Source organism: Phyllosticta citribraziliensis (genome assembly GCF_038025025.1).
Source record: "Phyllosticta citribraziliensis strain CPC 17464 chromosome Unknown J3D65scaffold_4, whole genome shotgun sequence".
NCBI classification, from domain to species: Eukaryota; Fungi; Ascomycota; class Dothideomycetes; order Botryosphaeriales; family Phyllostictaceae; genus Phyllosticta; species Phyllosticta citribraziliensis.
The window spans coordinates 882,582-903,355 of record NW_027117341.1 but is presented as its reverse complement, the minus strand read 5'-3'; the positions used below and the strand labels follow the sequence as shown (position 1 = coordinate 903,355).

Below are 20,774 nucleotides of genomic sequence, written 5' to 3'. Positions count from 1 at the left end.
AAGCAGGCTGATGGAAGATGGAGGTGATTCTGCAAGTAAGATGCAGATATTATACCTCGCTTTGAAGCAAAGTGATTGTTGAAAAGAGACTCATCGTTGTGAAAACCAGAAAGCAGCACGAAAAAAGCAGACTGATAAAGAGGCGGAAGCGAGACTGCAAGTAGGATGCAGAGCTTATACTTCGCTTCGGAGCAAAGCAATTGTTGAAGAGCGAACCTCGGGGAAGACCTGGAGTAGAAAGTCGCAGTGAGTGGTATGCAGGGACCTTGACTCGTTACAACGAAAGCAAGCAGCCTGGAGAAAAGGTCGAAGCAGTCCTGCAGGTGGACTGTAAAGGCTCCATCACGATTTGATACAAATCAGTCAGTCGGAAGAGGGTGTCTTGCCGGAAGCAGTCCTGCAGATGGACTGTAATGGCTCCACCGCGATTTGATACAAATCAGTCAGTCGGAAGCAGTCATGCAGATGGCCATGCCTGAATGTGGAGCACCAGCCCCAGGAAGAGACTCGTCATTTGATAGCCGTTGACAAGGAGGAAAGCAAAGCCTTTCTTCGAAAACCTTATTCTACTTCGATGTAGCGATCGTCAAGTAGAAAGGTAAGGGTTGTTGGTGAACGTCGTGGTAGTGGTGATATCTGGGAGGAGTCAGGTGCAGGAGGCAACGCGAGTAGAGTCTTTCGGCTCCAGATTGCAAGACCCCACCCACTCAGGTCACTTTCTGCCACTCCACGTATCTCTGCTCTCCGTTGTAGGGCGATGCAAGTACAACATCGAACTCAGCCTGAGTTGCGTTTTCAGGCAAGCGGAGGGCCCAAGGCTCGATGATAGTGTGCTTGCGCTTGGAACGAAGTCCAGCTCTCTTAGCGAAAGCGTCGAGGCGGGATTGGCTTTTAAAATGCTTGAAAACCTTGTCAAAGTCTTCAAACAGACCAAAGGACTCGTTGCGCCGCACACAATCCGCGCAGCATCCATCGTTCAGCATACTACTGCCGGGAGGAAAGTACGCGGCTGCGCGCTCAGACCGGCGGGCACGGCCTTCCATCATTCCTGGGAACATGACTGTAACGAGCGAAAGTTGGAAGAAAGTAACCAACGTGGCATGGGGATTCTCCGCTACCGGCCGGAGCAGGGGGGCGAAAGTCTTCAAGCAACCCAGTCCGAGACATCCCAAATTCATTGGGTCGATGAGGTTCGATGTCTACAACAGTAAGCTTCTGCTAGCTTCCTGGAAACGGATATATCAAACCTCAATTCGATCGAAATGTTGCGGTGACTTCGGGTCGTTGGCCAGAGTCTTGGGCAAATCATTCGCCTCGTTGTGGAGCAACACAAAGTCGATCTTTAGCGCTTGAATCTTGGTGCAAAATCTTTTGAGCAGGTCTTGGACGTAGAAGAACATGCCGCCATAGATGTCGTTCTTCGCCAGCGGTTTTTTCAAGATGTCTCGGAGAGACCATCCATCTATCGGGTCACCCATGATCGGCGGCATTGACCATTCGTCCTGCTCTCGGAAAAGAGTTCTGCATGAATTGTCAATACAAGGCCGCCTGAGACTCGCACACCCTTTGCGCTGGGCGATATCTTACGGATTGGGAACGTTGAATTCGGCCTTCGACGCACCGAACGGTGCAACCACACCATCCTTGCGAAACTCGATCCTGGCGGTACGCCATCCGGGTAGCTGGCAGCACAGTATCTTTGAATCTTTTTGATACACCATTCCACTGGTCCTCATGGCCTTAAGGCGCACCCGCTGTGCCTGATCCGCCGTCAGGCCGTCAAGTGGCTCCAAATAACCCGGAAGCGCGTCCCAGAAGCGTTTCTCAAGGACCATGCGCAACGAGCATGCATTGTTTGTAAATGTCTTGGAGAACAGGTTGCCCGCCGGTTTGCCGGCAATCTTTTGGCACACAGCACGGATGTGAGGAAGAACGGTAGCGCGGAGATGGTGGAGCACCGACGAAGGGATGAGTGCCGAGTACCAGATGTGCAGCATCGCTTCCGCCGCGGCGGATGCCGAATCAACATACATGGCGGTCAGTAGGAGTATGGTGTTGCGGGCAACAACGTGGAACTCTCGGTCGTTCACCACGGCGGTAAAAGACTGAGGTGAGCTGGCCTGGATGCCTTCGAAGGACTTGATGACGTTGCGCAAGTCACCAGACGCTGAGACATTGAGTTAGAAGGTTGCCAAGCACATTGATGATTGGAAACGCTTACCGGCGAAGAGAAGGCCAATGTCCTTGCCATAGGACGGGCCCTCATTTTGCTCGAGCTTGAGCACGTCTATGGCAGGTATGTTGCCCCACAGGTGCTTCATCTGGCGCAAGACATCCAACGGATTGCCGAACATGCAAGGTCCCACAGGCTCCTGGGGTTCCGGGTCTGGAATCCATGTCGCTTTCATGGATTGAGACTTGCAGGTTGTCTTGTGTTGTCGCCAGTGTGCCACCTGACATTCGTGGCTGCAGTACTATTCGGAGCAAAGTCAACATCCAATGCACTTGGAAGATCTGCGTGAACTTACCAAAACGAGAAAGCAGTGAGCGCAAGCCTTGGTTCCAGCCTTGGTGCAGGCGTTGGCAGCGTCATGGTTGTTTGCACATGGGCAAGCGGTAGGGGCAATGAGCCCATCCTGAGGTGGCCCGGCTGCCGACATTTTGAGCGCGTTGAGCTCAAGAGGCACGTCAAAACCCAGGGTTGAGCTGTGGTTGTGTAAGCGCGAGAGCGCAAGAAGGTGGAGCAAGTTTCAAGCCTACCCAGAGGTCAGGGCAGAGAAGGGTGATTCGACGGGCTGCTTGAGTGGTAGTGGAGACGGAAGGTTGTTAAATAGGTGTTCGTAGGTTCATGGTCGAGTTGGCAGCCAGAATCCTCAATCGGGCTTAGTGCAGGCGCGCGGCTTCACTTCACTGCACACTTGCGCCTGCGCCATCCATGTTTGCTGTTTGGTCAATCTGGCTCTGTCCAGCCTGTCTTTCGTGTTTGGGCGCAACAATACTTCATCCTTCGTGCGTGTACCCAGTCCTTTCAGGTTGCAGAAACTGGCCCACGGCTTCGGTTTGCAACAAATGGGACATCTTCAGCAAGACGATGCACAGGACTTGGTTGCTGACCCAGCATACGACACTACCATGGCCGAGCCATATGTCGTGGGTGTGCGAATCTCCTACAACTTCTAGGACCTCCACTCTCGTCGGCCATTGGCTCCAGTGTATTGTGGGCAAGACGAAGAAAAGAGGCAAACGAGCAGTGCAAGACGCATGCCGCTTCCCGCACATGCTGGAACTGGCAACCTACAGAGCCTGGAGCCGCACGGCAGTCAAACATGTTTCTATCTTCTTCTCGGCTCCACTCGGGTTCCAGCCTGCGTTTGCAGTGTGCGGACCTTTTTAGTGCCTGGCGCCATTTAAATGATTGTCGACGTGGAAGATTGGTGGTAGCAAGAGCACCTACAAAACGTTCGGAAATGCTGTCCCGGCGATCCGTCTTCCAGAATATCCAAAGAAGCCGAGAAGACCTCGAAGAATACGGAGCCTGTCCACACTTGCTGTTTCATACCGGATCCAGAATGATTTGGCGTTCATCTCGAACAGAGACCATTGGACGACCGCTGTTGGACTTTGCTTGACCTTCCTCAGATAATCTTCACATAGTCGACGATCGAGTTAGGCTAAAGGTGGCCTCTGATGTGTGTTCCACTGCAGAATCAGCTGATAGAACGACCCTGACGCAAAATGGACTTTGAACAGGTCTTTTGCCTCGGTTTCGCGAGGCTGGCGAAAGATCAGACCATCGGAGCGTGACGGTAACGTGTAAGGAATACCTGCAGATGCAGTCCTCTGGGACGATTAAGAATACCAGACGAAGCTTTAAATTGAGCCCCAGGAACCACCAGGACCAGCGCTGATTGCAGCCGTATCCTCAAAGGCTACAATGGCGAAGGGTGCAAGTGAGGTTGACGACCGGGATCGACGACAAACCGAACTGCAACATCACCATACGTCATGGCCCATTTTAGCACTTGAACCGTGCGCAGCGTTTATCGCGATTGACACGTGATGCCGTGTACCCCGACTCGGTCGTCAACCCTCCTGCTCCAACCGGAACTCTGTTCAGTCCATTCATGAACCAACCGCGCCCCTCTCCTCCCAGCCGACCATGCTTCGGGTTATCTCTAGGCACGGCAGGTCTGCCACGGCACTTCGACATCCCGTGACTGTCCAATCCTCAAGACGCGCCCACCTACAAACCAAGACCGTCACCGACGACGACATTGCGCAGCTTGCTGCCAGTCCTTTGCATCCCTTGACTTTGACCGACCTTGTCAGGTTTGACTTTGGAAGAGCACCTCCTCCTTGTCGAGTTGGCTGACGAGAATTTCTAGGCATGGAAGCCCACCTCTCGCCGCGGAGCAACTATACGACTCTGCCAACTTTACCCTCTCCCTCCTGCCCGCCAGACTTGCCCACCGCATTCAATCCATGAGAAATCTGCCTTACATTGTCGTCTCGAATCCTCACGTCTCCAAAATCCACGGAAACTACCTTCATTCCTTGTCCACATTATTGCCATGGGCAAAGAGGAAGATTACGACGCTCGAGGAGGAACTGGAGTTTACAGAGGTTATGGCCGATCTTGTACACACTCATGCAAACACAATCGGTACACTGGCTAGGGGATTCTTGGAAGCAAGACGGTACATTACCCCTCCGGAGGTCACAAAATTTCTGGATGAGCATCTACGCGCTCGCATCGGCACCCGCCTCATCGCGGAACAGCACATTGCGCTACACATGTCGTCGCAACCTCACAAGGAGCTTTGCCCCGAGCCGGAGCCGCAAAAGTCGTCCTTCATTGGCGTCATCGACACCTGCCTGCGCCCAGCGGATGTTATCCGTCAATGTGAGGACATGGTTGCTGAACTTTGCGAACTCAAATACGGTGTCCGCCCCTCGCTCGTCATCAACGGAGAGCCCGATTACACCTTTGCCCACATCCCGATGCATCTCGAATACATTATAACCGAGCTTCTCAAGAATGCGTTCCGCGCAACAGTCGAGCGAGGGATGGAGCGCGAGCCGGTCGAAGTGACCATTGCGCCACTCCCAGAAGCTCCGCCGCCGAACAGCAGCGATGGCATCACAAATTTGGAACAGGGAAACTTGGACAGGGCAAGCAAAACCGATGCGATGTTGGAGAAGGAGACACACTCCCCAGCCGTGCGTGCTGCCGCGGCAACCATACGACCTTTGGCTGAGAGTACCCCCGGCGTGACCATCCGCATTCGAGATCGTGGCGGGGGCATTGCACCAAGGAATTACGCCAGGATATGGGAGTACAGCTTCACGACATTCAATGAAGAGGAAGCCGAAGAGCCAGACCTTTACCACGGTGGTGCCTCATTAGGTGCGGGAGGCGGCTTGGATGTTTTGAGCGGCAGCGGTGGAGGATCCAGCATTGCAGGACTCGGATATGGGCTACCGTTAGGAAGGGCCTATGCCGAGTACTTTGGAGGAGGTATCGCGGTGCAGAGTCTGTGGGGCTGGGGCACAGACGTCTACCTGAGCCTGAGGGGAGTCGGCAAGGTGGAGAGAAAAGATGAGACCAACCGTGGGGGTCAATGAGGAGAGATCGTTGATTCTCATGAGCATTGCATGCGCTCTGAGTTTCATTCGGATGAAGAGCACGGATCTTGCAGTCCAGAGGGAAAGTAAAAGAGGAAGAAAGCCTAAGAGCTGGTCTCTACGAAACATGTCCAACCCTCGCCGAAAGCCTCGACGGAGAGGTTTGATGCGGGAGTGGTTTTGGACTTGAACAATAAAAAGGAAATGCCAGATCCAGGAAGGACTCACAGCAAGGACGGTGCGAGGCTTCAAGACGACATGACTGAATGCATGAATGATGATGTGGCATGGACCTGCATACACCCAAAAGTATGGCTTTATCGGCACACTTTCCTTGCAGTTGCGGTTCATCTTCTCGGTTCTTCTTTACTCTCGGCTTCTAGCTCTTATCGTTTCTTTTCATGGAACAATGTGATAACAAAGAGCATCAATCAGTCGATAGACTGGAAGCAAATACTGCTGCTTTCCAAACACATTCCTTGCTCAACACCAATGCTGACTCGCCAGCTGGACTTTTGGAAGGTTCGTTCTCAAACCTTCGACGACTTTGACGATGGCAGTGCCTGTCATTGAGGCATATTGACGGAGCGATTCGCTTCATCAATCTAGCCTTCAACTGCAAATACTCAATTGTTGAGCATTTTGACGCCTACGACCCGCTTGCGGAACGAATTGACAGTTGCCAGAGGAGCACATCAACGCAATGCCAAGGCTAACTGAAAACGTCCTAGCAAATTTGGGGAAGAGTTCGTAAGTTCCCGCGCCGCTGCCGTACCAGTCTCCTGGTTCAGCGATCCCGCTGTCCCCTCATGATTGCGCTTCAGAGGTCTTTAATTGAGGACACAATAAGCTCGGCACAATTCGCTATTGGCATTATTACCGTCCAAATGGCAATTCACCCCATCCAAGGGTCTAGCAGATTGCGCGATACGGCTTGTCACAGCTATTCCAGCACTGCCGAGCGCGACGAGTCCTCGCCCTTGCATGCGTCCGCGAGGCTGAATCTCAACAGGGACGATGAAATTACCCCTCCACTAACAACAGGGTCTACGGGTGCGCTTTCGCGAGGAATGCATTCATCAAGGCACGGGCTAGAGTTGCCAAATTCACATCGGATGGGCACGCACTACCCCTTTCGGCATGGATTGCAAGAACGACAAACATGACGGATGGTCTGCTCAGTCTGCCATTGTTTTGTGGCCAAGACGATGCGAAATGGAATGCTCGATAACGGATATGGCGGTATATCACAGGGACAGAAATGGGCGAATATAAACGAGAACCTTGTTGGATCCTGGGTGCACTCGAGAGAGCTGCCGTTGGCATTGGATGTTCAGCGGTGGAATCCAATCTTCGCATTACCAGTTTCTCGTATAGGCGTCCGTCCCCGATTCAACTTCTGCCCTGAGCTGTCCCTGTTCTTGCAGAGGGGTCAATTCACAATGTTCACCAGTCTGGCCAAGGCCCTCTACTCCATTTCGCCATGGGGAAATTCGGATGACCCGCAGACTGTTCTGCAGTTGCTTCAGAGAGCCGCGAAAAAATGGCCTACCCATACGCTTTCTTTCAAGACGGGTGGTTGGGAAAAGCAGCCGGAGGTTTTCACCTACGAGCAGTTGCTCCGGGAAGCTTTGGTGAGTAAAGCAACTCCCTCGAGTCCTGGACGCAATCGCTCATTGGGACGTAGACAAATGCTGCAAAGCTCCGCCAGGCAGACATCATCCCCGAGCATAGACGCATCGTTCTCTACTTCGACAACCACCGCGACAACTGTATCTGGTACTGGAGCGTCATTGCTGCCGGCGGCATCCCAGCGCTGCTCTCGCCCTTGTCCAACAACCAAACGACGTTGATCGGTGAACTTGAGAACGTCAATAAGACCTTCTGTGGTCCAACAATCCTGACGACGAAGTCGCTCGCCAAATACTTCGTCTCGATTCAGGGCATGAAGACTGTGACGGTACAGAGCGTCCAACTGGAAAAGCTCGAGGCTCCAATCGGACACGATGACATGTATGGCGGGGGTTGGTTTGACGAAGGCGTGGGAAGAGAAGACGAGGTGACCACCATGCTCTTCACCAGTGGAAGCACCGGATATGCCAAGGCGGTCCAGTATACACACAGGCAGCTCTGCTCGAGCAGCAAAATCAAGTGCGGATTTCACAACACGAACAACACCCAGACTTTTATGTCTTGGGTCAGTAAGTCACTCCCATCCAGCGATTTTTACGCAACGTTCGACTAACGAATATGGATAGGCTTTGACCACTCTGCTGCACTCTGCGAAAACCATTTGCATGCAGTGTACGCTGGAGCAAGTCAGGTCATGATCCCCGCCATCGACTTGATCCGCGAACCCGTCCGATTCTGGCAAGCGTTGTCGGAGTTCAAGGTCGGCTTCAGCTTTGCTCCCAACTTCTTCGTCTCGACCGCGGCCAGGGCGTATAAAGATATGCCTGCTGAAGAACGATGGAAGCTCGACTTCGACTTTTCCGAGCTCAGGACAATCATGTGCGGTGGCGAAGCGAACAAGACAGTCGTGTTCGAGGCGGGAGAAGAGATTCTCACCAAGTTCGGAGCCCCGAGGAACGCTATCAAGTCTGCTTACGGTCTCTCGGAGACTTGCTCCGCCATTTTCTACAACACTCAATGTCCAATCTACGACGTAAAGAGGCGATACGTCTTCGCCTCTGTCGGCAAACTTCTACCGCAACATCAAATGCGCATTCTGGACGAGGACCAGAAACCTGTTAAGCCTGGTTCTGTCGGTTCCCTGCAGCTGAAGGGCGCCATGGTATTCAACGGATACTTCAACAACGACTCTGCCAATGCCGGTTGCATGACATCTGATGGCTGGTTTGACACTGGTGATCAGACAAAGCTCGACGACCAAGGAAACCTGGTCATTGTCGGTCGCTCCAAGGAAATCATCATCATCAACGGCCAAAACTACTCATCATTCGAGCTGGAACACGCCATAGAGACGTCAAAGATCCCTGGAATATCGCCCGGATACATTGCATCTTTCGCTGTATGGGGAACCAAGTCAGAGTCCGATACCGAGGAAATGATAATCTTGTTCAACCCAGTGAGCGACGCCACTCAAGACTCCCCTGAGCTGCGGAACGCGATCGCCAGCATCAACGAGACTTGCATTCGGTTTTGCAGGAAGAAGCCGTCTGAGGTCATTCCTCTGCCCAAAGAGCTGATGCCCAAGTCAACCATTGGCAAGCTGAGCCGGGCAAAGCTGAAGAAAAGCTACCAAGCGGGTTGCTTTGACCAGTACAAGCTTGCCGAAAAAGCACCCGAGCCCCGAAAGAAGAAGGTCGACGGCGAAGAGTTGGCCACTCCTCTGCAAAAGGTGATTGAAAAGACCATTGTACAAGAGACAGGAATCGATACAATGGAGCTGCATCTTGACTTGCCAATGGCGGATCTGGGAATTGAAAGCCTTGGATATCTTCGGATCAAGTCTCGCCTGGAGAAGGAGCTGGAATCCGAAGACCCTATTTCGATGGCTCTCTTTCTCGCATGTCGCACCATCAGAGATGTAGACATGATGCTGCTCAGCCTGGGCACTGTTACGCCAGAGTACGACCCCATCGTCCCTCTTGTGACAAGTGGGTCAAAGACTCCACTTATTCTCTGTCACCCTGGTGGTGGTGAGTTCCTGACATGGCTCCCAATGCTTCCATATATCCCCGATCGCCGCGTTCTAGCGCTACGTGTTCGTGGCTTCCACAAGGGTGAGGAGTCATTCAAGACCCTGGACGAGATGCTTGAAATTTACGTCGATGGAATCAAGAAGCACCAGCCCGAGGGTCCGTATGCCTTCCTTGGACTGTGCTTCGGAGGCATGTTGGCCTACGAGCTCGCCAAACGATTTGAGAACATGGGCGAAGAAGTCGTCTTTTGCGGTGGCATCGACAATCCCGCGGACTTGCGTAGGATCGCAACCCGTAACAGGGGCCGCAACTTCTTCATCGACCTGCTGCACTTTTTCCAGATTCTGGACCACGAGACGGCGCTGCAGTGGGAGGAGGAGATGGAACACATTCCGGAGTCAGAATTCACAGCCGCCATCTTTGCACGATTCCCCGATGGCACGCTCGAGAACTTAGACCTCACGTATGCCAAGGTCGAAACCTGGCAGCGCATCAATCAGAACTTGCAGGACATTACACGCGCCTACGAGCCCACCGGCAAGATCTCAAAGTTCGACCTGTTTTGGGTCAATCCCCTGCCGCACTTCAATTGCACCGATGAAGTCTGGCGCCACGAATGGCTGTGCGAGTGGAAGGACTATGTCGAGGGCGCAAGCCAGAAAGACGTCGAGCAGGACGATAGCCCGGGCCCTCTTCGTTACCACCGGGTCCAGGGAACTCATTTCACAATCCTGAGGCCAGAGAACATTGATGTGTTCCAAAAGGCTTTGAACCGGGCGCTGGAAACGAGGGGTGTGTGAACATTGAGAGCTATGTGTGTGTCTGGGTGGCTTGCTTGCTTTGTTGATCTGTCAGTTTACTTTGTTTAACATACCATTGTTCGGTCGCTATATACGCAAGTTGAAAATGACATTCCGATTTTGGACTGGGCTTGATGATCGTTTGCGGGAAAACGCGTCCGTTGCACAAAGGAAGTCGCGACGCGCCACCGTGGTTGCGGTTCCCACAGCAACAAGCGCTGACATGGCTTTGGCGACATTCAGCCACCGACATTCTGGCATCTCACAAGGCAATTGTTCTTGCAACCGGAACGTTGGATGGTTCACGGCCCCATCCACGCCCATCATGGTACTCCTCTGTCGATCCCCCAATTGGCAAATGATAACGCTGACAGAGAATAGCCGCCCCAACCCGATGGCACTGCGAACGAGTCAACCAATTCTCCGCACATCGTTGAGACAAAGGGTCAAAGGCGCCAAAGACGGTACGACGAGCGGACACGAAAGCGCTGGGAGCGCAGAACAGAGAAAATGATCCGCCTTTACGAAAAGACCGCGCGCGATGTGCAGTCCTGGTACGCCCAAATACTCCTCATGGAGGACAATCAACGACGTACCGAACAACACGTTTTAGAGGCGAGGAAATATATCAAAAGACCAAATGTGAAGAAATGCCGTCGAAGGAAGAAGAAAAAGTGGATCTCCTACGCAAAATCTACACTAAAAGAGCAAGAGCGGCATATTTGCCGAACCAGAGAAGGCTTGGATCTGATTCTGCCTCCTTTGAGGCGGATCATGGAGGAGGTGATGCAAGACTTCTCTCAGGAAGACCCAGGCGACAGATTCAAGCGGATACACTACGCCACGAAAGAGTCTGGTTTACAAGAAACGCTTGATCTGGTTGCAGAGATCAACGGTGGGGGCTGACCCATGTTCGGCCCCTGGGCGATTTCGGATCGTGTCCACTTCAAGTCCTCAAAAGGAACTTTTCTCTATTGGAAAGTCTATCGGTAAAGAAAGTGAAAGTCTCCCCGTCCATTACCAATCTGGAAAGGCCAGTGATTACAAAATATCTTCCATCCAATCCCATGAAAAGATGACTCAAGGGTTGTCTCGGCGGTCGTTTCGACCGTTACAAAAGAAAGTGAACAATTAAATGGGGAATCAAAGGAATCGGAGACGGCCTGTGCACACTGGATATTTGTGGATGACGTCCTACGCGGTCGCAGCAACTCTGGCTGGTGGCATGTCCAAGTGAGGCAGAGTTTGGGGAGGCACCATGAGACCTGGGCTCGCCAACTTCTCTTCCGCAGCCGTTGTGAAAGCCTGGTTCATGGAGAACAGCTTATCGTACATCATCTTGACTGTCGGAACAGGAACTCCGAGCTTGTCTGCTTGTCTGCAAATATTTCCTGCTCGCGGTTAGCCAGGACTTTTTGTTTCATCTGTCGCGAAACATACCACAAAGCGATTCGATCTCCATTGGTCTTGCTCTGCGGGCGTCCTGAAGCATCGATGGCACAACGGGGTTGGACGATCTGGCGATGGAAACCGTCTTTTCTGGAAGATCTTCAGGCAAGCTAATCCCCAATTTGGAAGCCACCTGCCAAATTTCCCTTGCCAGGTTTTGAACGTTGTCAAGGAAGAGGGAGGAGCTGTTGAGTATCTGATGCGTATCCAGACCAGAAATGGCGGTAACAGGATTCCAAGCACCGTTGAAAATTTGTTTGCACCAACGCTCTTGTTGAACATCCTCGATGGCTTGGAAAGCCTTGTCGAACTTGACGAATTGCGCAAGGCGGGTCTCATCCCGTGGCGAACGAGCGTCGAATGTACCAATATGGAAAGCATGCGCCCGAATGCCCGCCGGCTGGGTGATGAATCCAGGAACGGGTTGCAAGCAGCTGATGTAGCAAATGGCTGACAGAATCGTATTGTTGTGGAACGTCCTCCGCAAAGGGGTTTCAACTCCGACACCATTCTGGGCCGTGACCAGGACCGTCCGAGGTGACACCACCGGAGCGATTGAGCGGGCAGTTGTGTCGTCGTCCGGGATTGGGGAAACCTTGTTGCTGCAAATGACATAGTCGAACGGAACGCGCGACACCTCCAGCGGCGAACGGACTACGCGATGAGGCATGAAGTGGCCATTGCCCCAGATCTTGGTGTTCAGAGTGATTCCCCCTGTCCGGACAGCATCGTAATTGGAGCGGCAAACCACGGACAATCTGGCCAAAGGATTTTGTGCTAACCTCCAGGCAAGTGTTGATCCGACAGCTAAATTTTGTAAGCAAAAGACCCTCTCAGTCCATTGAGGGACACGTACCTCCGGTCCCAAAGACGAGAATCTCAATTGGGTTGCTTCTGGCCTTCATATTTGCGGCTCACAAACCAATATCAGAAAGTAAAGTGTACTTGCCAGGTCCTGCTGGGATAGGAAATTCAAATTGTAGCAAGACGAAGAGACAGGAGTGGAGATTGAAAACAACAAGGGGTAACAGTACCAGCCGTCCGATTACACCGTCAAGTCTCTACAGACCATTGGGCATATCAGAGGGGGTCCGAAGGACGACACCGGCTGGGTATTGATATACCGGAGACGGGTCTGCCAAGTAGATAAGGCTGCTCCATGTTGTGCTTTATTTCACTCGTATCACTACTTACTACCGTTCTCAGCAGAGCCCGAAAGGGCCTCCCCCCGCAAAGAATTGCAACACTGGAAACCCGATGGCACCGCCAGCATTCTTCCATATCTGAAAGCCCTGTTCCGTTGATCACCAATCAACGCAACCCGAATGCTCGCTTCATCGTGTTTGCCATTCGATCGTTTCCTGGACAGCCATTGGGACCCCTGTATTTCGACAACTTTGCACGCTGCGTTGGTGGCAGGTCCAACCGCCTTACGTTTTTTTGTTCGCCTTGAGAGATTGAGGCCAACCCTGGAAACAACGAGCGACTTGAACACCTGCGGTTAAAGGCCGCATGGCCAGTGTTGTTTGCGTTGTTTCTGCCAAATTGGCGGTATTCGGATTGCGACTGGGCAAACAATGACCTTCGAAATTCGCATTTCTGCCTTGGCCCTAGATTCATCACATAAATTGCGCGAAGCTAGAGCAAGACGAAAAGAGCGAGCGCACACAGAAATCGCAACAGAAGTTGATGCCCTCAGCACAGTCAACCAAGCGCATTTCCAACGCTTGGTACGAGTATTGCAGAAGACCAAGAGAATTGGCAGGTGCAGCCAGATGAGCAAAATCCCGAGACTGCGGAACCATCCCATCCATTCTCTTTGCAGCCGTCCCGGCCCGTCGCTACGCTGAAGACGGAGCGCACAAAAAGAAAAGCGAAAGCGAGGTATCTGCAAGCTATCAGTGGGACGTTTCATGGGACACACACATTCTTTCGAGGCGTTTTCGCGACAGTGTGCATATCTCGCTTGCGTGGGTATGGCTCAATCAAGACCAGGAATGTGAAGCTGGTTCTAGCATTCATCAGTGTTGGTTACAATTTCCAATTCTGCACGGTAAGCCGGCGGGCACGCGCTCGCGATCGACCACCAGCCAAATGTCACACGGGAAACGGGCTTCACATTGGTGGCCGTGGTTGCGATGCCCCAGTTTCAAATACCATGGCCTGCGCGACATGCGCTGCGCACGCCTTTGCCCCAGAATACCTCGGAAGCGAGCCCGAACGACGATGAATCGAGCAACTCGTGCATTAGCTGCAAATACAAGTGCATCTTTCGGGCCATTTCCACATTCACATCTTTTTTTTTCTGCGCCAGTTCGCCAAACTTTCCCCCTGAGAAGCTGCCAACGCCCGCCAAAGCATTCCTGAGCCTAATGCTTCTGCCTTTGCCACGACAACGGCGGCAAAATCAATGTCGGAAAGGCTTGCGATGATACGCGGAACCAAGAATGTCGTCTTGCCCTTTTTGGATCGTTTGACAATCGCCACCGTCGCAACCGACCAATGCCGTCCTCACTTGCCGAATCGTGCCGTGGTGCCTTGCCTGCCCGCCATCTTGCCCGAGAAGGAAGCTCCGCGGAGTTCACAAACGACGACCGTTGACGGGCCGTTGGAATGGAATCAGTGAGGGCCTGTCAATCAATGAGACGCAATGGCTATTGACCAATCACGCCACCCACGCTGCTGGCCGTTATCATGACGAGGCAAACAATCATCGCTGGGGTTTTGCGGGTAGATAGACACCTCTCCAATGTTCTTTGTTGACTCGAAATTCGAACGCGGCCAAAATGGATCCGCGGTGACTCCCGCGGATTCTACCGTTTCGTCCCGTGTTGCCGCTTGTGTTGCGTTTGCAGTTGGAGTGCTTCATGATGCCGTCGTATGTGATGGAATTGCGCTTTCAGTGGCTGAGTAATAGGCGCTTCGAACGTCGAAGTGGAAGTGGCAGTGTTGTGTTGACTGCCGCAGTGATCTTTATGACAAGTGATCAGTCAGATCAGTGATTTAGTCAAGCCCTCGGTGATGTAATGGTTGAGTGAAGAAGTTCATTATCGTGGTTCCTAGTCTACCTATCTGTTTGCCTTTCCAGGCCCAGTCCATCCAGTCCACGCACAGCTCACTCACAGAAAGAACACCAGCCCAGACGAGAAAGCGAAAAAGTGAACAGTGACAAAAAGTGAAACACCAAAACAGCCCATTCCAGCCCATCGTCTTGTATTTCTCATGCAGCACGACTTCTCCATCTTCCCCCCTGACTGCCTCTTTACTCGATCTTTTCACGATATACGCTCTACGCATTCCTCCTCTTCGGCACACGCACTAACCAGTACAGGAAGAAGGCGCCGCACACATTGAACACGACATACGCCCATAGAATGCCGAAATTGCGCCACGCATCCGAGTACCGCGACGAGATGGACTCGAGAAACGTGTTTGTATCGGCAAGCGTGCAGTAGCGACAGTCGGCCGTGGCGTTGTGATTATCGACGTAGCCGCCAGCGACAGCAATGTACGGGGCCATGTAGTCCTGGCAAGTGATCGCCCCAGTCGCATTGCCACCGCTGCCGCCAGGCGCAGCGAGAGGATCCAGCTGCGCGAGCGACGGCAGCGACAGGCTGGCGGGCTGGAGGACGAGGAACTCATTCGGGGCACAACGCACAGAGGCGTCGGCGACGGCGGTGCTGAGGATGGCCGAGACGAGGTAGGTGAAGGGCGAGACGCGGTACATGAAAATCCAGAAGCGCGGCAGGGCCTGCGGCGAGGCCAGCACGCCGCTGAAGACGAGGCCCAGGCTGATGCACAGGTTGGCCAGGTTGGCGCCGGCCTCGGGCGTGCTGGCGGCCGCGATGGTCAGGGCCCCGAACGTCGACGTGAAGATGAGCATGCACCAGATGAGCAGGAACATGAGCCCGGCCCGCGTGGGTGCCGCATTGGCCTCGGCCGCGTTGCGGTCCAGCCCGATGAGGTAGTACACGGGGAAGATGAAGCCGGCCATGAGCGTGTTCCAGGGTAGCTCGACGATGATGTTGGAGAGGAGGAAGGCTGGCCATGCGTACGTCTTGGAGGGCCGCTCGCGCGCTTCGTACAGTGAGCGTTGGGAGACGAAGATGGGCATGAGTTGTTGGACTAGCTGCCCGAAGATTGTCATGAGCATGAAGATGGCGAACATCTGGTTCTGCATCCCCTGAATCGTATTCTCGGCTTGGAAGAAGACGAAGCCGATGAAGAGAGCCTGTTAGGAGTCAGCCTTTGTTCAGCGTGGTCCTCAGTGTACTTGGAGTCAACTCACCGACAGTAGACACACGGCAGCTTTCGAGTAAATGTACGACGGCGTCCGCCAGTACTGCTGGAAGACGCGCTTGGTGACCTGCCAGAATTGCCGTGAAAACGGCGCCGCAAATTCGCGGTACCGCTCTGCTTGTCCAGCGGCGCCATGTGTCGGCCGTCCCGGATTCGCCTTGAGCCGCATTAATTCCAAGTGAACCGCCTCGACCTCTTTGCTGTCTCGCCATGCCCGCGCCCAGTCGATATCCGTGCTACTTCCCGGCGCGGCTCCGATTACTTCGAGCAGCCATTCCGCGGGGTTGGCGTCAGAGGGACAGGACTGGCCGCCTTTAGATTCGAAATAGTTGATGACGGCCGACGAATTGGGGCCAATGTCGCCAAAGTAGATCATGCGGCCGCCTTCATGAAGGAGCAAGAGGCGGTCGAAGCGCTCAAACAACATGGCTGATGGCTGGTGGATCGTGCAAAGCACGGCGAGCCCATTGTTAGCTAGCTTCTCGATCAAGTCGCAAATGGCCCAGGAGGTCTGACTGTCGAGGCCGGACGTGGGCTCGTCGAGGAACAAGAGCTGGGGCTTTGCTGCCAGTTCGACGCCGATGGTCAGGCGCCGACGCTGCTCAACGTTGAGTCCTGACATGCGTCAGTAAACCTCGAGATAAAGGACAATTCATGCAAGAGTTGACTTACCCTCGCCCGGTACGCCCACCACTGCATCTGCATACTCCTCCATGTCGAGCAGCCGTATTATGTCCCATGCATAGCTCAACTTCTCCTGCCTGCTAATCTCGCGGGGCTGCCTGAGCAAGGCGCTGAAATTCACTGCTTCACGGACTGTCGACGTTGACAGGTGCAAATCCTGCTGCTGTACGTATCCCGTCAAGCGCTGAAAATTTCGGTTGCGTGGGAGTCCATCCATATAAACCTCGCCCGACACGACGCCGACAGTCGTGCGCGCGGCGAGAGTGTTCAACAGGGTCGTCTTGCCCGCGCCGCTCATGCCCATCAGCGCCGTCATGGTGCGTGGCTTGACCCAGCCGTCAATGTGATCAAGGAGCCTCTTGGCGCCCTCTTTGGTCTTGATTTCATAGCAAAGCTCTTGCCAGTGAAACGTCGACGTAGCCTTCTTGAAAGGGGTGGAAAAGCTGGTGACTGAAGCTTTGCTGTCGTGCCGCGAGGGCACTATTTCCGGGTCGTCGAGCGGGACGTGTTTGGGGCGGCTCCCGCCCCTGAAAACGAGCACTTCGCCCTTCGACTTCTTTTCCTGGACGAACTCGGTGGCCAGGAGATGGGTTGCCATGAAGAAGAAGATGAAAGGAACGATGATGCAAAAGTTACTGCGACTATTCAGCGACCACGACACAAATTCGGGAAAAAGGGGTGAAATACCGCCACTTGTACTCGTAATTGAACGACGACTTGATATACGCGTCGCCGCTGACCATTGACGACCCCGCCTGCGCCCCCAAGACCGAGCAGACTCTGTTTTCCGGACCTATGTTAGGATATCCGGATGGGACGAACGTTGAACAGGGGAAGTCTCTATCATGAAACTCGTTGACCATGAGCGCTTCAAACCCATAAGCTACCGGATTGATGTAATTGATCCATCTGCTCCAGCCCCTCATGTACCTCACAGGGAGGACGAAGCCGGCAAAGATGACGATGGCAAGAATGAGAAGCGCGGCCGGGACCATGGCTTGGCTGACGGTTCGCGAAATGCTGGCCATAGTCCGGAACATCATGCTCATGGCGAGTGTCAAGGAGAAGGAGATCAGCAGGAAGAAGAAAAAAGCCTCTGGTTCACGGCGGAGGTTGGTGAGAAAGTAGAGCGTCAAATTGAAAGTGATGGCGTTTCCAATTTTGTAGGGGATGTCAACGAGGATCGAGGCGAAGGCTTCGGCGCTTGGGTGATAGAGCGCATAGCGAGAGTGTTTTTCGACTATGGGACGTTGGGCGTAGAGAATGAGAATCTGGCACATGTGAATACCACTAAAATCAAGTATGGAGATGGCTTTACCTCGAGTGCGCTTCCAAAGGCGTTGTTTAGTATTGCAAAAAAGAGCAAAGCGCCCCGCTGGAAGAAGCTCTTGGTTCCATCTTCGAGATTGTAAAACACGCTTCCCAGGATCAACGCCATGGCAAAGTTGGCGATGAATTGACCATAACTCAAGGTTGGGTCTGCCTTTAAGCGTTTGATGCATCTCCAGAGGCAGATTGCCACTTGCTGGCCGTATGCCAGCGTGTACGGAGATGCGGCCCTCCTGCCTTCAAATCAGCTACGCAACGAATTAAGGGAATAGTCGCAACCCACGTGAACTTTGCCTGGTCAGCCCTTTTCGACGCAATGAACATTTCCATATATCTGCCGCCGATGGCATATTTGCGGTCATATACTCGAAGCTCGTCCCACAATTGCTGATATTCAGGGCTCGCTTTCCACGCCGCGGCGAATTCATCTGGCGTATGCGGCACTTTGCCCTCAAACCCAAGACTGACGATCCTTTCCGCCGGGCTCGTTATGGACGTGAGAAAGTCGGCCGTCGTCTGTCGCTGAGGGCACTCGAATCCCATGTTGATGAAGTAATTTTTGGCCGAGTCGCAGGATCCAAAGTAAATCTGGCGGCCTTCGTACAGGACGGTGACCTTGTCAAATACCTTTAACAGAAAGTCAGCAATGATTCACCGCTCAGGTGCAAGACATACGTCGTAGATGGGCTGACTGGCCTGGTACAAAGTCACGCAGGCAGTCCGCTCCAGAATCTCTGTCTGTATTCTCAAGTTTTTGCAAAACTCCAGCGCATTGGCCGAGTCTAGACCTCTCGTGCTATTGTCCCAGCATTGCAGCGGACTCATGCTCAAAGTGGCTTCGGCGATGCTAACGCGCTTTCGCTCTCCACCGCTCACTCCGCGAATGTACTCATCCCCCACTTTGGTATTCAGAGTGTGACTGATACCATACATGGCCATGGCCACATCTCGCATGTGCTCTGCGTATCGTTTCCTGTCCACCCCACCGGGGATGTGTCGAGGAGCACGAGTATGCGCCGCAAATATTAAGGTGTCGCCGACGGTCAGCATCGGGAAGTGTACGTCTTGTTCTGCTGTGTAGATGGCGTCGCCGCGGCAATTCATGCGCATCTGGTCGTGCGAGATTCCTGTCCAGACTTTAGCCACATTGTTCTCTCGATGATAATTGTCATCGTCCACCTTGGTAATTCATATATGAGCTGTCTCCCAGATTCAGTCCGTGTGTGTCGCCGCTGATGGTTTTCAAAAGGGTCGTGCATCCGCTTCCAGGTCGACCTGGTTGGCTGTCAGCCACTCTTCTGTTGTGGGGGATAGCGAACAACAAACCCAAAACCAATAGCATTTCGCCGGCCTCAACGATACCATCGAAAGCCCTCAGAATTGTTTTCTTTTTCCTCCTTCCAATCCCCAATTTGTTCCGGAGAGCACCCACCGCTTGCCAGACGACTGTACTGACAGTTCGCTGGCATTCATTGTCCTCGCCCCACCCAGTGACAGTCAGATTCGCAAACGCAAGACCAGCAGTTCGGACAGGCGCTTTGTACGGCTCCGCCACATGCAGCTGAAAGACTGCCCTCGCCCATTCTCTTGTGCTGAAATGCGGCGACTTTGGATCTAGGGTGCTGCCAGGGGGCGCTTTGAACGGGTTGCGGCCGGAGTCGAGGTATATGGGAAGCTGCGAGTACTGGCTAGCAAGGCTATGTATCCTCTGCAAGCGCTCGCGGTCGCCAATGCCCGAGTCATCGTGGTCTGGGGACCAGTTCTTGGTAGGGGAGAGGTTCGTCCATGTTTCAATGTCGAGTGGATGGACCGTTGAGCCGTCGTCGGGAAGTGGCCACGCATCTGGTGTCCCACTGCGCGCCTGGGATTGTGGACGAGAAGAGCGGTTGCTGCCGGGTCGGATTATCGTCATGCCAACTTGTTCCTCCCCCGCTCGTAAGTGCTGTGTTGATTCTCCATGGCGATTGTCCCTCCACCGGCTGAAGGAAACCATCACAGAACGAGTCGCTTGTTGATTGTGGAATGTCGACAATGAAGCCTCTGGGAGTTTCGGGTCGGGAAGCAAAAGTCGCGTTGTTTGCCGGATCCTGGCTTCGAAGAACCTCAAGGGAGCTGACGAGTAAAAGATTCAAAAGCGGCACATGCAACCTGGAGAGCAGGTGAGGCTGCGTCTCGAGTCCTGAAGGCCGTTGATTGAGGGTGGGTGGTTGTATCCCTTGCATCGGAATGCATTCGTGGAATCATCCCCGCCACATCCACCGCGTATCTAGCTAGATGGGCGCGTGCAACCCCTAGCATTGAGTCGCGTCCTCTTGACGGAACGATTATGTTCCGTAGCTTTCACAAAGTAACCTTTTGATGACACCGACAACGTGAGACAAGAGCAATTCAAGTTTTCTTGAGCTCGACTTACAGGACTGGTCGTCTGCTGATCGCATTACCTATGGGTATGGTAATGTTGGGGTCAACGCCTTGTTCGTTTAAACGAGAACTTGGAATCGATAATGTGTTTTCTGTAGACTTCTTTTCTCCGTTGTCGTGGAGCCATGAGTTTTGTCCAGCTGTGAAAATGTGAAGTTTATGCCTTAGACCACTTCGCCAAGCAAGACATTTTCCATCGCCACAGAAATCGGATCATTTGATTGAGCTGTTCTTTGTTGTCAGTATTCCGGTCCTTGCTCCAGGTGATTCCGGGTAAGAAGCGCTAGGAAAACATTGCGTTTTGGAGGAAGATTTGCGAGAAACATGTAGATGGATTGAGAGTGGAAATATTGCACAATCTACTCCGTGTAATGTTCCCAGGATATTCAAATACTCCTTGGAACCAGGTAGAAAGGGTTTGAAGCCATCTGCCAAAGTCCACTTCAGTTTGGATCCCCTTGACCTGGCCCGAAAAGAAAAGCACAGGAAGCGCCAGAGCGTT

General features: G+C 53.2%; 5 protein-coding genes across 5 annotated transcripts; 2 read left to right on the top strand and 3 right to left on the bottom strand.

The window, feature by feature from the left end:
- Positions 1-707: 707 nt before the first annotated feature.
- Positions 708-2,660, bottom strand: J3D65DRAFT_666267 (uncharacterized protein; the record flags this gene model as incomplete). Its single annotated transcript, XM_066802908.1, has 5 exons — positions 708-1,199; positions 1,248-1,521; positions 1,588-2,167; positions 2,222-2,474; positions 2,529-2,660. The coding sequence occupies 5 exons, from the start codon at positions 2,658-2,660 to the stop codon at positions 708-710; spliced, it is 1,731 nt and encodes a 576-aa protein (XP_066656825.1).
- A 1,240-nt stretch (positions 2,661-3,900) lies between these two features.
- J3D65DRAFT_619010 (mitochondrial pyruvate dehydrogenase kinase-like protein) lies at positions 3,901-6,114 on the top strand. The gene is made up of 2 exons (XM_066799703.1): positions 3,901-4,329; positions 4,386-6,114. Exons 1-2 carry the CDS (start codon positions 4,160-4,162, stop codon positions 5,623-5,625), a joined length of 1,410 nt encoding a protein of 469 aa, XP_066656824.1. The 5' UTR covers positions 3,901-4,159; the 3' UTR covers positions 5,626-6,114.
- Positions 6,115-6,935: 821 nt separating this feature from the next.
- On the top strand, positions 6,936-10,220 carry J3D65DRAFT_619008 (putative non-ribosomal peptide synthase-like protein). Its single transcript, XM_066799702.1, has 3 exons — positions 6,936-7,259; positions 7,313-7,826; positions 7,884-10,220. The coding sequence occupies exons 1-3, from the start codon at positions 7,068-7,070 to the stop codon at positions 10,088-10,090; spliced, it is 2,913 nt and encodes a 970-aa protein (XP_066656823.1). The 5' UTR covers positions 6,936-7,067; the 3' UTR covers positions 10,091-10,220.
- Positions 10,221-11,027: 807 nt separating this feature from the next.
- Positions 11,028-12,666, bottom strand: J3D65DRAFT_619005 (2-dehydropantoate 2-reductase-like protein). Its single transcript, XM_066799701.1, has 3 exons — positions 12,396-12,666; positions 11,531-12,346; positions 11,028-11,481 (listed from the first exon to the last, which is right to left on the bottom strand). The coding sequence occupies exons 1-3, from the start codon at positions 12,442-12,444 to the stop codon at positions 11,285-11,287; spliced, it is 1,062 nt and encodes a 353-aa protein (XP_066656822.1). The 5' UTR covers positions 12,445-12,666; the 3' UTR covers positions 11,028-11,284.
- A 1,900-nt stretch (positions 12,667-14,566) lies between these two features.
- J3D65DRAFT_619000 (ABC-2 type transporter) lies at positions 14,567-20,102 on the bottom strand. Its single transcript, XM_066799700.1, has 9 exons — positions 19,178-20,102; positions 19,031-19,126; positions 18,527-18,978; positions 18,135-18,478; positions 17,841-18,084; positions 17,210-17,793; positions 16,511-17,157; positions 15,828-16,453; positions 14,567-15,770 (listed from the first exon to the last, which is right to left on the bottom strand). The coding sequence occupies exons 1-9, from the start codon at positions 19,842-19,844 to the stop codon at positions 14,829-14,831; spliced, it is 4,602 nt and encodes a 1,533-aa protein (XP_066656821.1). The 5' UTR covers positions 19,845-20,102; the 3' UTR covers positions 14,567-14,828.
- Between the last annotated feature and the right edge of the window lie 672 nt (positions 20,103-20,774).

What these genes read in the sequence shown, in the direction of transcription:
- J3D65DRAFT_619005 (XM_066799701.1), bottom strand. Translation starts at nt 12,444, where the DNA reads ATGAAGGCCAGAAGCAACCCAATTGAGATTCTCGTCTTTGGGACCGGA. An exon ending in TCTCGTCTTTGGGACCGGAG is followed by an intron (nt 12,347 to 12,395) that starts GTACGTGTCCCT and finishes TACAAAATTTAG; the next exon opens with CTGTCGGATCAACACTTGCC. An exon ending in GGAGATCGAATCGCTTTGTG is followed by an intron (nt 11,482 to 11,530) that starts GTATGTTTCGCG and finishes AACCGCGAGCAG; the next exon opens with GAAATATTTGCAGACAAGCA.
- J3D65DRAFT_619000 (XM_066799700.1), bottom strand. Translation starts at nt 19,844, where the DNA reads ATGGTTTCCTTCAGCCGGTGGAGGGACAATCGCCATGGAGAATCAACA. An exon ending in CGAAATGCTATTGGTTTTGG is followed by an intron (nt 19,127 to 19,177) that starts GTTTGTTGTTCG and finishes ACAGCCAACCAG; the next exon opens with GTCGACCTGGAAGCGGATGC. An exon ending in GGTGGGCGTACCGGGCGAGG is followed by an intron (nt 16,454 to 16,510) that starts GTAAGTCAACTC and finishes GACGCATGTCAG; the next exon opens with GACTCAACGTTGAGCAGCGT.
- J3D65DRAFT_619010 (XM_066799703.1), top strand. Translation starts at nt 4,160, where the DNA reads ATGCTTCGGGTTATCTCTAGGCACGGCAGGTCTGCCACGGCACTTCGA. An exon ending in ACTTTGACCGACCTTGTCAG is followed by an intron (nt 4,330 to 4,385) that starts GTTTGACTTTGG and finishes GAGAATTTCTAG; the next exon opens with GCATGGAAGCCCACCTCTCG.
- J3D65DRAFT_619008 (XM_066799702.1), top strand. Translation starts at nt 7,068, where the DNA reads ATGTTCACCAGTCTGGCCAAGGCCCTCTACTCCATTTCGCCATGGGGA. An exon ending in AGTTGCTCCGGGAAGCTTTG is followed by an intron (nt 7,260 to 7,312) that starts GTGAGTAAAGCA and finishes ATTGGGACGTAG; the next exon opens with ACAAATGCTGCAAAGCTCCG. An exon ending in GACTTTTATGTCTTGGGTCA is followed by an intron (nt 7,827 to 7,883) that starts GTAAGTCACTCC and finishes GAATATGGATAG; the next exon opens with GCTTTGACCACTCTGCTGCA.